Source organism: Alligator mississippiensis, chromosome 1, assembly GCF_030867095.1.
Source record: "Alligator mississippiensis isolate rAllMis1 chromosome 1, rAllMis1, whole genome shotgun sequence".
NCBI classification, from domain to species: Eukaryota; Metazoa; Chordata; order Crocodylia; family Alligatoridae; genus Alligator; species Alligator mississippiensis.
In genome coordinates, this window is record NC_081824.1 from 171,509,842 (window position 1) to 171,525,859 (window position 16,018).

General features: G+C 43.7%; 1 protein-coding gene across 1 annotated transcript in view; it reads left to right on the forward strand.

Annotated features, from left to right (window-relative positions):
• Window positions 1-16,018, forward strand: part of DNAH8 (dynein axonemal heavy chain 8) — a 343,175-nt gene that overhangs the window by 121,453 nt on the left and 205,704 nt on the right. The window contains 4 exon segments of the mRNA XM_059716994.1: window positions 1,752-1,987; window positions 5,215-5,319; window positions 10,424-10,537; window positions 13,518-13,580. Coding sequence (XP_059572977.1) covers window positions 1,752-1,987; window positions 5,215-5,319; window positions 10,424-10,537; window positions 13,518-13,580 — 518 coding nt within the window.

Consider the following 16,018-nt stretch of genomic DNA (forward strand, 5'->3'; position numbering starts at 1 on the left):
TTGGATGCTCAGTGCCCTCCCCATACCCTGCAGTGTAGTACACTGTAGCAAACTGTACCTGTGGGCCAAAAAAAGCCTTGTAGCATGCCAAGTGCCCATGGCCTAGGTACCTACCAGCAGTGGCTGAGCCTTAGAGGCCACAGGGCCTCCATACAGGCCCAGTCCTAATGTTCTGCCTCCTGCCACCCTGACCCACTAGAGGCAAGCCTCCCACACTAGCTCCTGCTTGGGGGAGGACATGTTGAGGTCTGAGGGCAGGATGCTTGGCTCTGGTCACTGAGATGTGGTATGTTGGTGCTAGGGTTGGGCTTCTGCAGGTCTGAGCCGGTGCCCAGGGCTATGGGGATCTGTGAGTATGTGTATAATGGGTGCTAGGTCTGAGCTTCTGCAGGGTTGAACTGATATGGGCCATGGGGGTCTGTGGGTGGGTGTGCAGGTGCCAGGGCTAGGCTCCTGTGGGGCTGAACCAGCATGCAGGGCTTCTCCTGGGTTCAGCATAAGGTGTTTGTGTACATCGAGAGGTGTTTCATGACCTGGTGAAGTAGCACAGCATGGGGACACAGGTGCTCAGGTGCTGGGGCTGGTGCAGGGCCACAGACATCTCCCTCCCTCCACTGGTGCTGCCTCCCTATGGGTGACAGCTGGCCAGAGGCAGGATGCAGGGCTATGGGGAGGGTCTGTGCTGCAGTGACTCTGTGACAGCCCAGGGGTGGGGTCAGTTAGACATTTGGCTGAAGCAGCCAAGTATGAACTGAGCTCCTGCATGCCTGCAACGTAACTTGAGTTAGGAGTGGAACTGGTGTAGAAGTTTGATAGACTGGTCTACCCTAAATTGCTTAAGTGTGACAGTACATCGAGGTCTATCTTAGACTGGAATCTACCATTTTTAAACTGGTCTGTGTGTGCTGACCTTCAGCTGGCAAATTCAGCAGAAGAAAAATAGTTTTTGTTCTTTTCCTTTTTTGCCTTTTTGATTAGAAGCACTTTTCTGGGTTATAGGATTTTCCTGAGAGAATTTAACCCCGAAATACTGTCCTTAGGCAGACATGAATAGTAAGTCCATCAACACAGCCCTTAAATAACCCACATTCCACTCAAAGTGACTCATCATCTTATAGTCCTTTTGTAGTTCTTTCAGGGCTCCTGTTTCTCCACAAAGGGAAATATAATTTGGTTTTGAAAAGAAATTCCAAAAAAATGTAGGGCATATAAAAATGGATAAATATGCTTTCACATAATCCTTCTTTTGTGAATATAATGATTATATTAGGTTAGCTATCACTCATCTTCCATAGCTAGTGGTAATAAATGTTGTTTATTAACATTTTATTTTTTCAAAAATAACTACCAAGTCAAATCCTTTTTTTAGTGTAAATCAGTTTAATTTCACTAGCTTTAATGGATCTTCATTGATTTGCAGAAAATGAGACTTGTCTGAGAATCTGAATAAATACAGTTTAATTGGACAATTTTGTTCTTTTGTTGTTCATCTAATTTTTTTTATTTTCTAGTGAAATAAACTTGTTTTTAAAGGTTTATAAAATGTACAAAGCAACCACAAAAAATGAACCAGTACATTTGAAATGTTTATGAAGCAATTAAATGTTATAATTTGGTTCTGCTCATACAGCCATTCTTCTGACCAGAATTATATTTTAAAGATATATACATGACTTGTATATAGGTAGTGTGGTTTTCTTGAGAGAATTAAAATTTAGATGCAATAAAGCCATGTGTGTTTTTCAATTCAGGGCCATTGAAATTAGCTTTGTCAATTGAAGCCAAAGCATGGAAAATGCTGCTCTGTCGTTACTTAAATGAGGAATACAAGAAGAAAATGACTGACATTATATCATTTATAACTGAATATTTAAAGAAATTATCTCGACCCATTCGTGACTTAGATGATGTCAGATTTGCAATGGAAGCTTTATCCAACATCCGTGATAAAGAAATACAAATAGATATGACTTTAGGACCTATTGAGGTAAGACCATTCTTTTGGGACTTTTTGCTTAAAACTTTACTTAAAATGTGATGGCCCCATCCCATCCCCTGGCCAAATGTGTCCTGCTTATGGGGGTCCCCAGGCTGGTCTTCATGGAGACCTCACCAGCCTGCTCTGTCTGGCACCCCTGGCAGTGAGTGTGGGGCAGACAGGCAGGGGGGCCCAGGCAGTGGGGCCAGGTCCAGTGGTGGTGGCAATGCTAACAGAGGCAGCCGGAAGGAGCCACCACCACCGGGGCTGTCTGGAAGTAGAGTCTGGCTGCCATGCTGCTCCAACCCTGTACTTGAGGGTGGTGGAACTGGGTGCACTCATCACAGCATGGGCTGCCCCCCACACTGTGCCAGGCAGGGCTGAGGGACTCACTGTGGGAAAAATAAAATCCCTTGGTAGGCTGGATCTGGCTCACAGACCATATTTTGCCCATCCTTGGTATATATACTATGTACTATGTTTTTTCCATGTTTCCTAAATAAATTAATCAATTTAAAGAATTGCATTTTTTGTTTATCCACCTTTTATGGAGAGAAAAAAGGTTAAATACTAACATTTTTCTTCCAGAAAAGTTGTATATCAGCATATCAAAAAGGTTCCAAATTGTGTCACCAGTTTTGATACCTTCATATTAAAGGGGGGCTGTGGGAGGTATGTAATGGGGCTTCATACAGGAAAGACACAGAACTAATTATTTTTCAGGATCAAATTAAAATAAATTCTTGCAGCAGAAGCATAATTCCCCAGACTTTCCTATGTTGTTCATTCACATTGTTATAGGGGTATAGGAAAAGGTTTACTGTAATTGATTATATATTTTATTTTATTTTAGTTGTATAAATGTATCCTAGGTGCTTTGAGAGGAGTTTAAGGAAAAGGTTTTACCCCAGAGGGTTTATAAACAGTAGATCCTGCAAACATTTATTCAATATATTTTATAAGTAAATAGTTTCATTGATATTAATGGGATTATTCATATGACTAAAGTCACTGCTAGGGTATGTGTACAAAACACAATGCACGCTACATGAGTGCAGTACTTTACAGAGCTAATTTCCAGGCTGTTCTGTCAATGGCTTGGTCAAACTGTGGAACAGCACACTGACCTCAGGCATAGACACACCGGCACCCAGGTCCCTGTTCCCACATCAGCAGGAGCATAGATCTGCCTGGTATACAGGGGAGTTGAGACAGCTGAAACAGGAGGGTGGGCAGTTAGAGCCCAGAGCTGGAGATTAGGCTGTTAGAGGTCACTCTCAACCTGTGCCAAAGCCAAGTGATTATGGCATAGATTGTTTATAAAGGACTATACTATGGCAGTGGCAGCAGGAAAGACGCTTTTCTTCTCCACTGCTATTGTATCTGCGAAGTATTGTCCAGCGGAACTTTTCCAGATGGTGAATGGCTTGGTAAGTCCTGATCATCTCTGCCTGGAAATTGTCATCCACTGTCTTCTGTGATTATTTCAACACCTACTTTACAGAAATAATGTTTGTATAAAGCGTGGCTTGGGAACCACCAATTTAGCTATAGAGTCTATATTTGGAGTTGGGAAGCTCAGCCTTGTCTGGACCAGTTTCATTTGTTGTCATTCACCAATGCAGCAGATGAGTTTTGGGAGATGCACATAACCATTTGTGAATTGGATTGATTGCAATCCTGCCTTATAAAACCAGCCTCAGGCAGATTGGAGCCATTGCTTGTAAGCGTGGTCAGTGCCTCATTTTGGGAGGGTGAGTGCTGGACATTCTTAAGTTTGCATTTGTCCATCCCTTACTTGAGAAAATATCTCTTGATGTTGACTTCCTCATCCCCGTTTCCCCTTTTGGGGAAGGTGATTGTATGGGTGTCACTTGACAGCTCCAGGTATATCTGGAGCCTTTTGGATACCTGGCTTTAGTTCATGATCTTTTCCTGAAGATTGATAGGGGAAACAGTACCCTGTTGATCCTATTAGTACCCTGTTGATCCTATTAGTTCTTTCAGCGATCTGTTCTTAGAGTTGACCATAAGGTGCTAATTTTCATGATCTGAAAATTTTCATGATCTGGTGGGTATTTGCAGGACCACCCTTCCACGCTTTCCTAGCAGTAAGGTCTTGAGGGTGGTGATGAGCAAGTGCTTGTCCCGTAGGGACCTTTCCTGTGGGGAGTCCCTGGGTTTCATCTTGTCACCCCTCCTATTCACTGTGTACCTGAGGCCACTGGGAGCAACTGTGTGGAGATTTGGACCGTCCTGCTATCAGTATGCTTATGACACCCAGTTCTGTCTTTCCTATTTGTCTGGACCTTCAAGGTAGCAGAGGCTGCAGTCTTAGAATAGCAACTGTGGAGACACTTTTTTTGGCAAAAGATGTGAGTGGGAACAGGCTCAGGTAGCTTCACTTTTGTGGTTGATGCCTGTGAGAAAGATTATAATGTGACTAATACCTCAAAGTGTGTTCCTGAGAGTTAAAGGGCTGCATGGAAACCCCCTCCCCCCCAGGTTTTTAGAGGTATCTTAAGCTGCCCTGAATAAAAACAATCTTCAAAATGGCCACCAGACAACTTACAAACTTCACGTAGCCATTTATCTCAGGTTACCATAACTTTTTTTCTTTTTGCTATGATCATTAGCTTACTTTATAGTTTCCTATTTCCTCCTTTAAATAATTTATGTCCTATTTCTGTAATGAGGGTAGTAAAATCCACAGCATTAAGAGAACCAAACTACTGGTAAGTAGAAGATCTACTGATAAACCATCCTCATCATAACAAAGTTATGTAATAAAATGCTCAGTAAATCAGTGAATATATTGTAATAAAACTTGTTATAAATGGGGTAAGGGAACCTCTAAATGTGAAGTTTGGTGCAGATAATAACTCGGAGCTGGGAAGATTTCTTAAAATGTATAATATATCCAAATAATTCAAAATATGAGTAATCTGCTTTGCCACAGTGGTGTTAAATAACATTGAATATGAAACCAGCCCATGTCTTGGGTTTCTAAGTTTCTTTCAGTTCTGCTTATTAGAATACCCTCATTTGCTGTTGTCCTGATTGGTACCTGACCTGTTTTCATCCAAAAATTCTCATTTACGAAAAGTAACACAACTTAAATGTTGGACCTAAACTAATTTGACAGTATTCCTTTAATGTATTCCTTACAAATATGTTTGTATTTCTACAAATAAATTACAAATACTGCATTTGTAATTTTTTTTCTTGTTCTATAGGAAGCCTATACTATTTTAAACAGATTTGAAGTTGAGGTGACAAAAGAAGAATCAGAAGGAGTTGATACACTCAGATATTCTTTTAACAAATTACTGACCAAAGCTGTAAGTATTGGAAGCTGCATCCTTTTGTTTCTACTTATTAGGAGACAGTCTGAATTATGAGGCTGAGTTCAGAGAAAGGAAACATTCCACAAGCTGTACTTCTTAAAGTGTAGCCAATGTAGGAATTGTCCTCCTTTCTTTTAAAGCGGGTGGTAGGTTTAAATTTTTCCGGTGCCTTTTCCAATTTTATTGCACTGTAGGTGTATATACAATGAATATGCCCCAGGCACCTGAGGTTACAGAAGTTTGGCCAGCAATGCCTGTTTGGTTTTATGGCAGACAAGGTTCCTTGGGTGAATTTGATACCTTTATTAGACCAACTGTTTGGTTTTATGCCATGTAATAAGATCATAAAGAGTAGTACAAAAATATAAGAACATTGCATTGGAGGGGACCTCCCAGGCTACTGAGTCTGGTTATCTGTGCTCACAGACCACTTCTTGTACAAAAGTATCCATAAAATCATCCACTCCAATCTCTGCTATGTAGCATATTCACAAAGCACCCTTTAAAAAAACCTAACCCACAGGTGAAGAGTAAGGAGAGATCAGGGTGTGTCCACTGCCTTTTGTTCCCTCCCATTTGTCCATGATTTGCCATGTGCTTGGATGATCCTAGGAAGACCCATGTCCTTTGCTAGAGAGGAAGGCAAAAGACCACATAATCCTTGCAAGTGTAACCTGGAGAAAAAATCCTTTTGGACTACTAATCTTGTGATCAGTTTTATACTGAGCATGCAAGCAAGGCCTTTAAGCCACACATTTGAGAGTACCCCATACAAACTCTGGCCACTTGCTGCAGCCAATTTCAAAAGCTTCAGTGTTGGGTAGAAACCAAAAAAACCCCAAAAGCCTCAAAAGCCAGATAGAGCATTCATGGAAAGAGGAGGCATGTGGGACTGGTCAGTATGCAGTTGTGTCAAGCCACCTGTCTCCTCTCCAGCACCTTCCTCTGCAGTCTTCCCTTCTGTTCTCTCCCTCTTCTGTTTACTTAACTGCAGATGAGCCCGGGTATCTGTAGTGAGAGTAAGCACAGGTGGCTTGAGCTGTCTACAAGGCACAGATCTGCAGTCTGCAGCAGGTGGTCAAGTTGCAAGCTCTGGCCCACTGGGACAAAAGGTTGCTAACCCTGATTTATGGGGATTCCAAATACAGGCAACCCCGGCTTAATGCGGTTTTGCTATAGCGCTCATTTAAAATACATACCCAGTTTCACTTAATGCTCAGAGTATTTCATTATAATGCTCAGTGCGGGGCTATGGAGAAGGAGCGGCGGCAGCAGCAAGTTCAGAGGTGAGTGGCAGCCAGTGGGGGCCCAGGGTGGGGCAGCAGGTTGGGATTTGCTCCTGCATGTGGTGCTGGAGCCAGCAGTGAGAAAGCAGGGGGGGGGCGGGGGGGATGACCATGGAACCTGGGCTAGTGCCCAGGGCCAGGGCTGGCAGGGCCCAAGGTGGGGCAGCTGGAGCCCGAGGCTGGGAGGCAGGTGGGGAGGAATGGCAGTGGCAGCAAGAAGGGGCAGGTGGGCAGGGGGCGTGAGCATGGGGCCCAAGCTAGAAGGGCAGCAGGAGCATGGGGCTCAGGGTGGTAGGACATATGTGCATTGTCCCCTGCTCTAGGCCGCAGTGGGGCTGAGCCTGCGGAGCCTCCCCAGCCCCCAGGCTGCAGCTCCACTGCCCCCAGACTGCAGCCTGTGCCCTGTTCCAGTCACACACTTACTCGCAGGGCATGAAAACTGTCCTGAGCCTGAAGCAATCTGGCAGCGGCAGATAGTTCCAGTGTCGGGTGCCCTGGAGGGTGCCCCCGCTGGGCGGAGGTTCTGGTGAGCACATGGGCCCACTGCTTCCCACGTGCCAGCCGGAGCCTCGCTGTGTAGGGTCTGGGCCAGCAAGTTGTGCAGAACCAATTATATTTATTTACATTAAATCCTCTGAGGAACTGGGTTTCACTTAACGCTGTTTCGCTTAGCACTCTGTTTTTCCAGAACCAATTAAGAGCACTAAATGGGGGTTGCCTGTACTTAAATCTACTTATCGCAATCTCTGATTATTGTTCTATGAGCACCCCTATTCTTTCCTGCCATCCTGTTCATAAACTTGTCTAGCTCCATATTGAAACAATTCATGTTGCCTATCTTGTTTGGAAAATAATTCTAAAACTTAACACTGTGACCATTAGAAGCCCTCTTCTAAATTCCAGTCTAGTTAGTTTGTGACAAGTTTGTAACCATTTGTAACTGTATGATACATTTCTTTCAAGTTTAATACCTATTCTCCCTTCCCGATCTATGCTTTATGGATACATTTATACAGAGTAATCGTATTATCTCTCAACCTTCATTTTGCTGAACTAAACAAGTCAAATTCTTTTAGTCTCATTTTGCAATATAGGTTCTCCATTCCCTTAGCATCCAAACAGCCATTCTTTTTATCTACTTCAGTTTAAATTCTTCTTTTTGAATATTGGTCACCAGAAATATACATCGTATTCTAAATGAAGCATTTCTAATAGCTTACACAGGGTACTAGTACTACTTTGTAATGAGTTATACCACATCTAATACATCTGAGAATGCAATAACCTTTTCTTATGGCTGCATCCACTGGTGGCTCATAATATTCCTCTGATTGACTAGTACGTACAGGTCTCTCTCTGCCTCTCTTGTCTCCGGTCTGTGAGCTCCTATCTTACAGTGGAAGTTGGAGTTACTTCTTAGGAGTGTAACATAGCACAAGGGAGGCAAAATACTGCTTGTGGGCCAGATCTGGCCTGTGGAGGGGCTTTGTCCAGCCCACTGTGGGTCCCTTGGTCCTGCCTGGCCCAAGACCCATCAGGCGGTGGCACATCCTGCTGCCCCCTGGGCATGCAGCGGGGCTGGGGTGGCTCCACAGCTGGATTGCCTGTCTAGGCAGACCAGGCGGTGACAGCTTCTTTCATTTGCCGCTGCCACTGGCCCCAGCCCATGGTACCAGTACCAGTACTCATGCCACAGTCCTGACCAGGCACGCCCTACACCTGCTCCAGACTCTCCTGCTCATGCTAAACAGCAGCAGTAACAGCACCAGCTAGGCAGAAGCTGTTGCTCAGCACAGGGAGAAAATGGCCCTTCCTCCTTGCTGCTGCCCAGCGCTCCCTGCTACAGCCTCCCGTAGCCTGTGCAGGGCTGCCCTGTGGCTCTGCCACCTTCACCGCTACCTCCTAACCCTTGACCTTTGCCACTGAAAGTCCATCCCCTCCCCCCACAAGTACTCCATTTGGGAAGGTTGGGGTTGCAATTTCAGAACTGGAAAAAATACAAATTATAGTACTAAAAATCAAACATCCACAATAACATGTTTTAATTTTATTTTTTAAAATACTTTTGTCCTGATTTGTGTGTGTTTGCATAATTTATATAGAAGTGATCGTATACTAGCTCAAAATTAAGTCTTAATCTTATATATTATGGGGTGTGTGGAGGGGTGTGGGAGGGTATGGTGGGTGGGTAATGAGGTTTGTGGGGGGCTGTGTGTGGGGCTATATGTGGATGTGGGTAGGTGGGTATGGGAGGTTTGTGAGTGGTGTTTGTGGGGATGTGTGGGTGTGTGGAGGGGGATGTGTGCATAGCAGTGAGCAGGGTTCCCGCAGAAGGCATGTGGGGGTGTGTCGGAGAGCATGTGGGAAAGGGTGTTGAGTTTGTTGGGTAAAGGGCGAAGGGTGTGGGTGGGTGCGGTGCTTATGGTGTGTCTGATCATGTGTGGGGGTGGTTGTGGAGTTTGAGGGGGAGGGTTTGTAGGTATGGTGGGGTATGCATGGGAGCCTCCCCCACACCTGCCTCTGCCCCGCAACAGCCCAGAGCCCACGTGCCCTGCAGTGCCTCGCTACCATCACCAACAGCATGCAGCCTAAGCCCTGCTCCACACCTGCTCTGGACTTACCCTGTCAGGAGTGGACCAGCCAAAACTTTTGCTCCACACCACCCACCCGTGGCAGCCTCTTGCCACTGCTGGGCCCTTCTTGGTACAGCTGCCTGTGGCCAGGCTGCCCTGCGTCTCCACTGCTGCCATCACTGCCACGTCCAGGCTGCTCAGTGGGGTAGTGGTGGCAGTGCAGAGAAGCCGAAGGGCAGCCTGGGTATGGGCTCCGGCTGGCTGCAGCAAGAAGGGCCTGATAGTGGTGAGGGGGAGTGGCTACTTTTCCCCACATTGAGCAGCAGTTTCTGCCTGGCTGGTGCCTCTGCTGCTTCTCAGTTTGGGCAGGTGAGTCCAGGGGCGGGGTGGAGCGGCACTGTGTGTGTGGGTCCCCAGTGGTACTGTGGGACTGGGGCCAGTGGTGGTGGCAAACAGAAGGAGCCACTGCTGAGTTGCCCCAGCCCCACTGTGTGCCCAGGGGGCGACAGGATGCACCATGGTCAGGGGGTGCCTGGGCCAGTCAGGACTGGGACCCACCGTGGTTCAGACAAAGCCCCTCCATGCTGGATCCGGCCCATGGGCTCTATTTTGTCCATCCCTGCTCTAGCCTGGGAGCAGTGATAGAGGGCTGTCTCTTGTCCCCACGGAACTTAAAAGGGTTTGCAAGCCAGATAGGCTCATTGACAGGCTTCAGAGACTGTTAAGGTTCCCAGCTCTTGAACAGCCTGACAGCCAGCTGAAGCCAATCTTGGGCTACCTGGGAGCTGTTTAAAGTTTCCAGTGCTTTAATGTGCTACTGGTGTTAAATCTGGCATGTTACCATTTGTTGCAGGAAACTTGCATGTATTCTGCAACAAATGTAACATCTGGAGGGAACAAGAGGTACATTACATCTCTAGGAACCCCAGTTACCGTAAAAGGGAGGGTGTTTGTTTTCTCTTCCTTCTTTGAATACATTAGAATAGAACTTGCACTTTTTGCTATTTTGTTGACACATTAACTTTCAATCGAGAAGCTGAAGTCACAGCATTGTATAAGACAATAAAGCTTTGAAGATTTTATAAAACCTTTATGTTTGATGCTCTAAATAAAGTATTCTTTTGCTTAGGGCTTCTGTAGTTTTGATGATATATAAATAGATGTCTCTCACTGTATTATTAGTCTTTGATAAATTTGTTTTATATACTTTTAAATAATAGATTTTCTTTTATACTTTAGGTCAGTGTTCAAGATGAGTTGGTTCAAGTTCAGCCCAAATTTAAGAGTAGCCTACTAGAATCAGTTGCAGTTTTTCGTGAGGACGTGTCCAACTTCGAAACATCATATGAAACGGTAATTATGTTTACAAGTTACCTATTGAGCTTTCGGCTTGTTTTGTCAGTATACATGACTAGCACCAGTTCAGTGCCAACATTTTGATCCACTAATTTGCCTCTGTGAATGCTTGAGGGCATGTTATTAAATAGTCTTTCTGTCATGGTTTTGGGGCAAGCTAAACTTCTCATTCCCCTAAAGTTCACCCCTCAGATGACTGTTCTTCAGTGTCCACTTTAATAGTGAAAACATCCAGTCTTACCACTCTGAATTGGATCTCTGATGATGAGTTTTAGTCTGCCTATTTTCCAGTCACATTAACCAAATAGACCAAATTAGCTTGGTACTGCAAACTTCTTCCTACAGGACCCTAAGATGGGAAAACTAATTAAAAGGTCTCAAAAAGAGTTTCTTAAAAACAGCCCTTATTTAACCATTATTCATTTTTTTCCAAGGATACAAAATATGCAGAGGAAAGTTATCAAACAAAAAATTACCATCATATGTATTTCTCTTAAAGTACACCTTCATCTTTCCAGATAAGCAAGTGCCACCCTGCCCTGCCTTCTTCCTTGCAGGCTTTAGTAAAGCTTTATTTAGCTCAGTTACCTTTATCTCAGGGTTGGATGAAATGGTGCAGTAGGTATTGTCAGTTTGATGACAGTGCTTTCTTTCCCTTATTTCCTGTTTACACTAATTTCTATAAGGTTTTCTTTCTTACACTAATCTGTTTAAGGCAGAAGATAGATCAGGGTGGCACCTCAGAGATTAACTTGGTTGAAAGGCATGAACTTTCATAGACAACAACCTGCTTTGCCAGATGTTATGAAAGGACAGAAAGAAAAGGTTTTGTATGGAAAGGAAAGGGACATGGGGAAAGAGCACTGCTAAGCAAGGTAAACAGCGGGGTGATGGGATCAATTGAGATTCATGAGGAAGCTAACACTTTTTAAAAGGTTAATCCTAAAGTTGACCTAAAAAAATAAACATTTCTACCCCTGCGATTGCCAGGCTGGAGTTATTTACTGCTTAATATCTTTCCCATTATTTCACCAAGGATCCATATTAATTTTAACAGCACATTATTCATTTCATTGTTTCAGTTTCTGTTGCTTTCCCTCTTACAGCCTCCTTTGATTTAGCTCTTTGTATTCAAGCGTGAAAATATAAAACTGGTAAGGCAAAGTGCATATACTTACAAATATACCTAACTCCCAATTTTCCACACCTTCCTTGTTATGAGGAGATAAATTTAGAAGTAGAACAGATTTGCCACCTGCCATTTTCTGTATTTGCAATTACCAAGCAATTATCGTCTGAACGAATTTCAGCCTAGAAACCATATGTTATCTTTGTGGGAGTATCTTCCAAAGGAACATGGAATGTTTCAGAATGACAGTTATAAAATTCTCTTTAATCATATAATTGTCTCTGACACGCATGCAAAGATAATGGAGACTACAGTTATGTGAAATTACCTTGATTTTCAGCAGCTGAAGATATAGCCTTTTTTGGTGAAAAGCATGTCTTTAATAACCAACTCTCTTTTTTGAATATCACTGGGAGTAGAATTTTCAAAAGTACCTAAGGGGCTTGGGAGCCTAACTTCTATTAATATTCACTTAAGAGCTTTTGAAATGTTTCTCAAAAAAAGACTTAAAAAATACAAGAGAGTTCTATGAGTGTATTGCTTTTCGAGATGCACACTGTGTACTCTGTTTTCCAGTCTTCTTAGTATTAACTGATATTTTTTCTTAGTGAGAGGATCTGAGAGAATTTATAGCACTAGATTCCTTCTTGTTAGATTCATGTCTGATGCTTTTACAGTGCTAATGGGCACTGCTTTTTAATAAGTGATTTAAAGGTCTATGCATCATTAGTGTGCATCCTATAATATAAAATTATGGAGCAAATATAGCTGAATAAGTAGCTGGTATATAATCTATGAATAGCTGGTATATAATCTATTTTCTACTCTTACATTCCTGAAGTGGTACTGTGTTAGCACTGTTTAAAAGGCAATTAAAAATCTCAATATAGGAATTTTAGTGCATATTGGGTATTGTACTAAGTGATCACAAGTCCAAATTAAAAATAAAGGAGGAGTTATTAAAAGTAGCTCTTTGGGTATCATTGCTTTGTTCTTGAAAGGGGAAAATTATGAAGAAGAATAAAGTATACTATCCACTAATGGGTGATGCTCGAGGGCACTCTTTGGCATTGTCCTTCAGTGGGGATGAAGACGGGGACAAAGAGGTTTGCATTATTTCCATGTTTTTGTTCTTTGGAATTTAATCTTTTTTTCTGTTGGGGGGGAGGGGGGAAGGTTTATGCGTTTTAGATGCCATCCCCTCCTGTGTAAGAGAGGAGAGCATAGGTTTGAGAGGGACATGGTGGGGTGGGAAGAAGGATCTCTCCTGGGTGTGAGAAAGGGGAGTGGGAGTGGGTGGGTATGATGTTGGGAAGCAGAAAGAGGTTTTGTGTAACTGGTGTGAATGGGAGTTGGGAAGTGCAGTTAGGATGGATCAGAAGGTTTGCTTTCCTGGGCAGTAAGCAGGAAAGCATGAGTGCATGGGGTGGAGCGGAGCTTAAAGTTTAGGGTGTCAATTGGGGATTCTGCTGCCGTTTCTTATCTTGTGGGTTCTTATTGTGTTTATTGTAAGATGCTCACAGCCTTTCTGTGTATGGTGGGATATAAATCTAAAGATAATAGTGATACTACTACTACTCTTCTTACTATTACTTATTGCTACTACAACTACAACATTTGATTAGATGGACATTTGTTTCCATTTTAAATAAAATAATTTCCCTGCCCCTGTCCTCTTTTGCCATTAGTAGGATCCATGGACATATTTCAACAGTTCATATGTGGCTTTTTTTGTACCATGACAGTTTAAGCTATTTTTGTACGTGTTTATGAATAATAGGTATACACTTTGCTTTAGTTCACTGGAAGGGTTAATATTTATTGTTGATTACAATTTGTATATTTTAGGAAGGACCTATGGTTCCAAATATACCACCTCAAGAAGCTAGCAATAGACTGCAGTTATACCAGGTAACAAAAAAGTTAGTTTTCAAATGCTGAATTGAGATTCATTGTTGGAATCAAAACCAATTTAGAAAAGATCGATTATTGTTACTAGAATTAAAGGTATTAAAGGACATCTTTTACATCACTCTGTTAATTAATGGTAAAATCTTAAGGACAGAGAAGGGTTTTTCTTTATGTAGAAGGGTTTCTCTTGATTTCTGAAGCAAAGCTACCTAATGAACGTATAACTTTGCTTAATTTGCTTTATTCATAAACAGGGGATTTATATCTGTGTACATCCTACAGTCTTAGCGTTCTTTTTTTCTCCATTTCTACATACTTGTCTCTCAGCTCGATATTTTCTATTTAACGTTACCTTTAGTTTATGGTCCTAGAACCAAGACACTGATTCTGTCCAAATTAGCTTGAATAAAGTAATTTTGAAACTAATTTTCTTTGAGAAATCGGACCTTCTTTGCTGTTCTGTATGTACTATAGTCATTTGCCTCTGAAAAGTGAGGACAAGGTGAATGTAAAATACCGTCAAATCCAAGGAACAGTGATTTGCATTGTCTGGGTGGTTGTAAATTACTATAAAAGTATAGGTCTCTTCAAATTATCACTTTGTTAAAATTCAGGTATATGGCAGCTACTACATTTTACTGCATTGTTTAGATTTCTTGTTCTGTCAAATAATGCAGTAAAGTTTAAAATAGCAGATGGAGCTCAACTGCTACAGTAATAGTTATGTTAACACTAACTGTAGTATGTATCGGTTTGCTATGGTTGCTAATGCTCTAAGGTTGTAATATTTTATAATAATGTTTATTTGGTTGTCTAGGGTCTCAGTTCAGCCTATTTTATAGCTTGGCATTTAGGGCAAGGAAGGCAGGGAAGGCACCTGGCTCCAACACATGGAGCTTCCCTCCCTCCTGTGTGAATGCAGTGGCTCCACAAGTGCAGGGAGCACTGGCGATACAGGTAGCTGCATGGATGCTATGCCACTCACTGCCATGTGCAGCGCTGGCTGGAGCTGTGCCCCACCGGGCACCTGTGCTCTGAGCGCCCGGCCTGCTGCTGTTGCCTCTGCCAGCACCTGCTGGGCTTGTGTGCCATGGGGGGTATATGTGGGGGTCCCCATACTCCCCACCCACATACTGCCCACCCTAGCTCCACACTGCCACTGCCCCCTGTCCCCCTGGGCATGGGCTCTGCCCTGCCACCAGCCCCAAGCTCTGTACTTCCTCCCAGCTACAACCCTGCCTCCACTGCTTCCCTACCTGCTGCCCAGAGCCAGGAGAAGACAGGGGAAGTGAGCAGGTCCCGGGGGCTGTGGCAGCAGCAGCCTTGTACGGAAGCTGCAGGCTGGCCAGCCGGGCTCTTCTGCCCACGAGGGTGGGAGCCAAGCAATAGGGTACATTTTTGGAGCTATGTGTACATGTGGGCACCTCACTCCCACCCTCAGGAGTGGAAGGGCTGGGTGGGGCACAATTTGTTTGTGGGCCCCGTGGGCCAGGTGAAAGTGTTTGGCTGGCTGGATCCAGCCCGTAGGCCGTATTTTGTCCATTCCTGGCCTAAGTTCTGCAGAAGAGCAGGAGTTTAAACATACTCTTATGCCTAGTGTTTCCTGCTGAATAGCTGAACCTATCTCCTTGTCAGCACCTAGATATTCTGAATTGATCTTGGGAGGTGCCTACGTTTCTCCATTTGTTTATATTGGGGACCTAAGTGCCTCATACTGTCAAATTTGATCATCCTCTGGGGCAAAATGCCTAAATTTTAGGTTTTGCAATGCTTAGGTGGAGCTAGCTATAGGGTCAATTTGGACATGGCCCCAAAATTTTAATGAATCTATAAATTGTAATATACCCCATTTAGAGCCATTATTTGTCACTGCTTGGAAAAAAGCTAATCATTCTAGGCAGAAATAAGTAGGATTCAAAACTGAATGTATATCCCTTTGAAAAGAAAGGATGTTATTTAGTATCTCTTTATATATGTAGTACTCTGACTTAAGACAGGTTTAGAATTGAACAGTGGATTGTTATATGTGACAGGGAACAAGCTAGGGGCCAAGTCCCATGCTGGCCCACCCACCTGTCTCTATGGGGCAATCCGCCCTGCCTCGCCTGCCATGACTTTGCTGTTCTCAAACTGGTGGTAAATGCGGGAAACTGCTCATTACATGTCCCGATCCCAGGGGGCACTATCTGAGGCTCTGACCTTCCCTACACCACAGCCCATGCCTTGCAGGTGGCATCCATGGGATGTTCTTAACCCACATCACGACTGGTGCTCATGGGGACTCTCACTCTCCACCCTGGAGCAGCAGGTCATTGTGCTCAACTATAGGTCTTACTTTTGACCAACATTTGGCCTCCTAGGAGTGGAGGACTTACCGGGGTCAGGACTCTCCCCTCATGTTCTGGCTGAGCCCTCTACTCGGCCTCTGGTCCAACTAC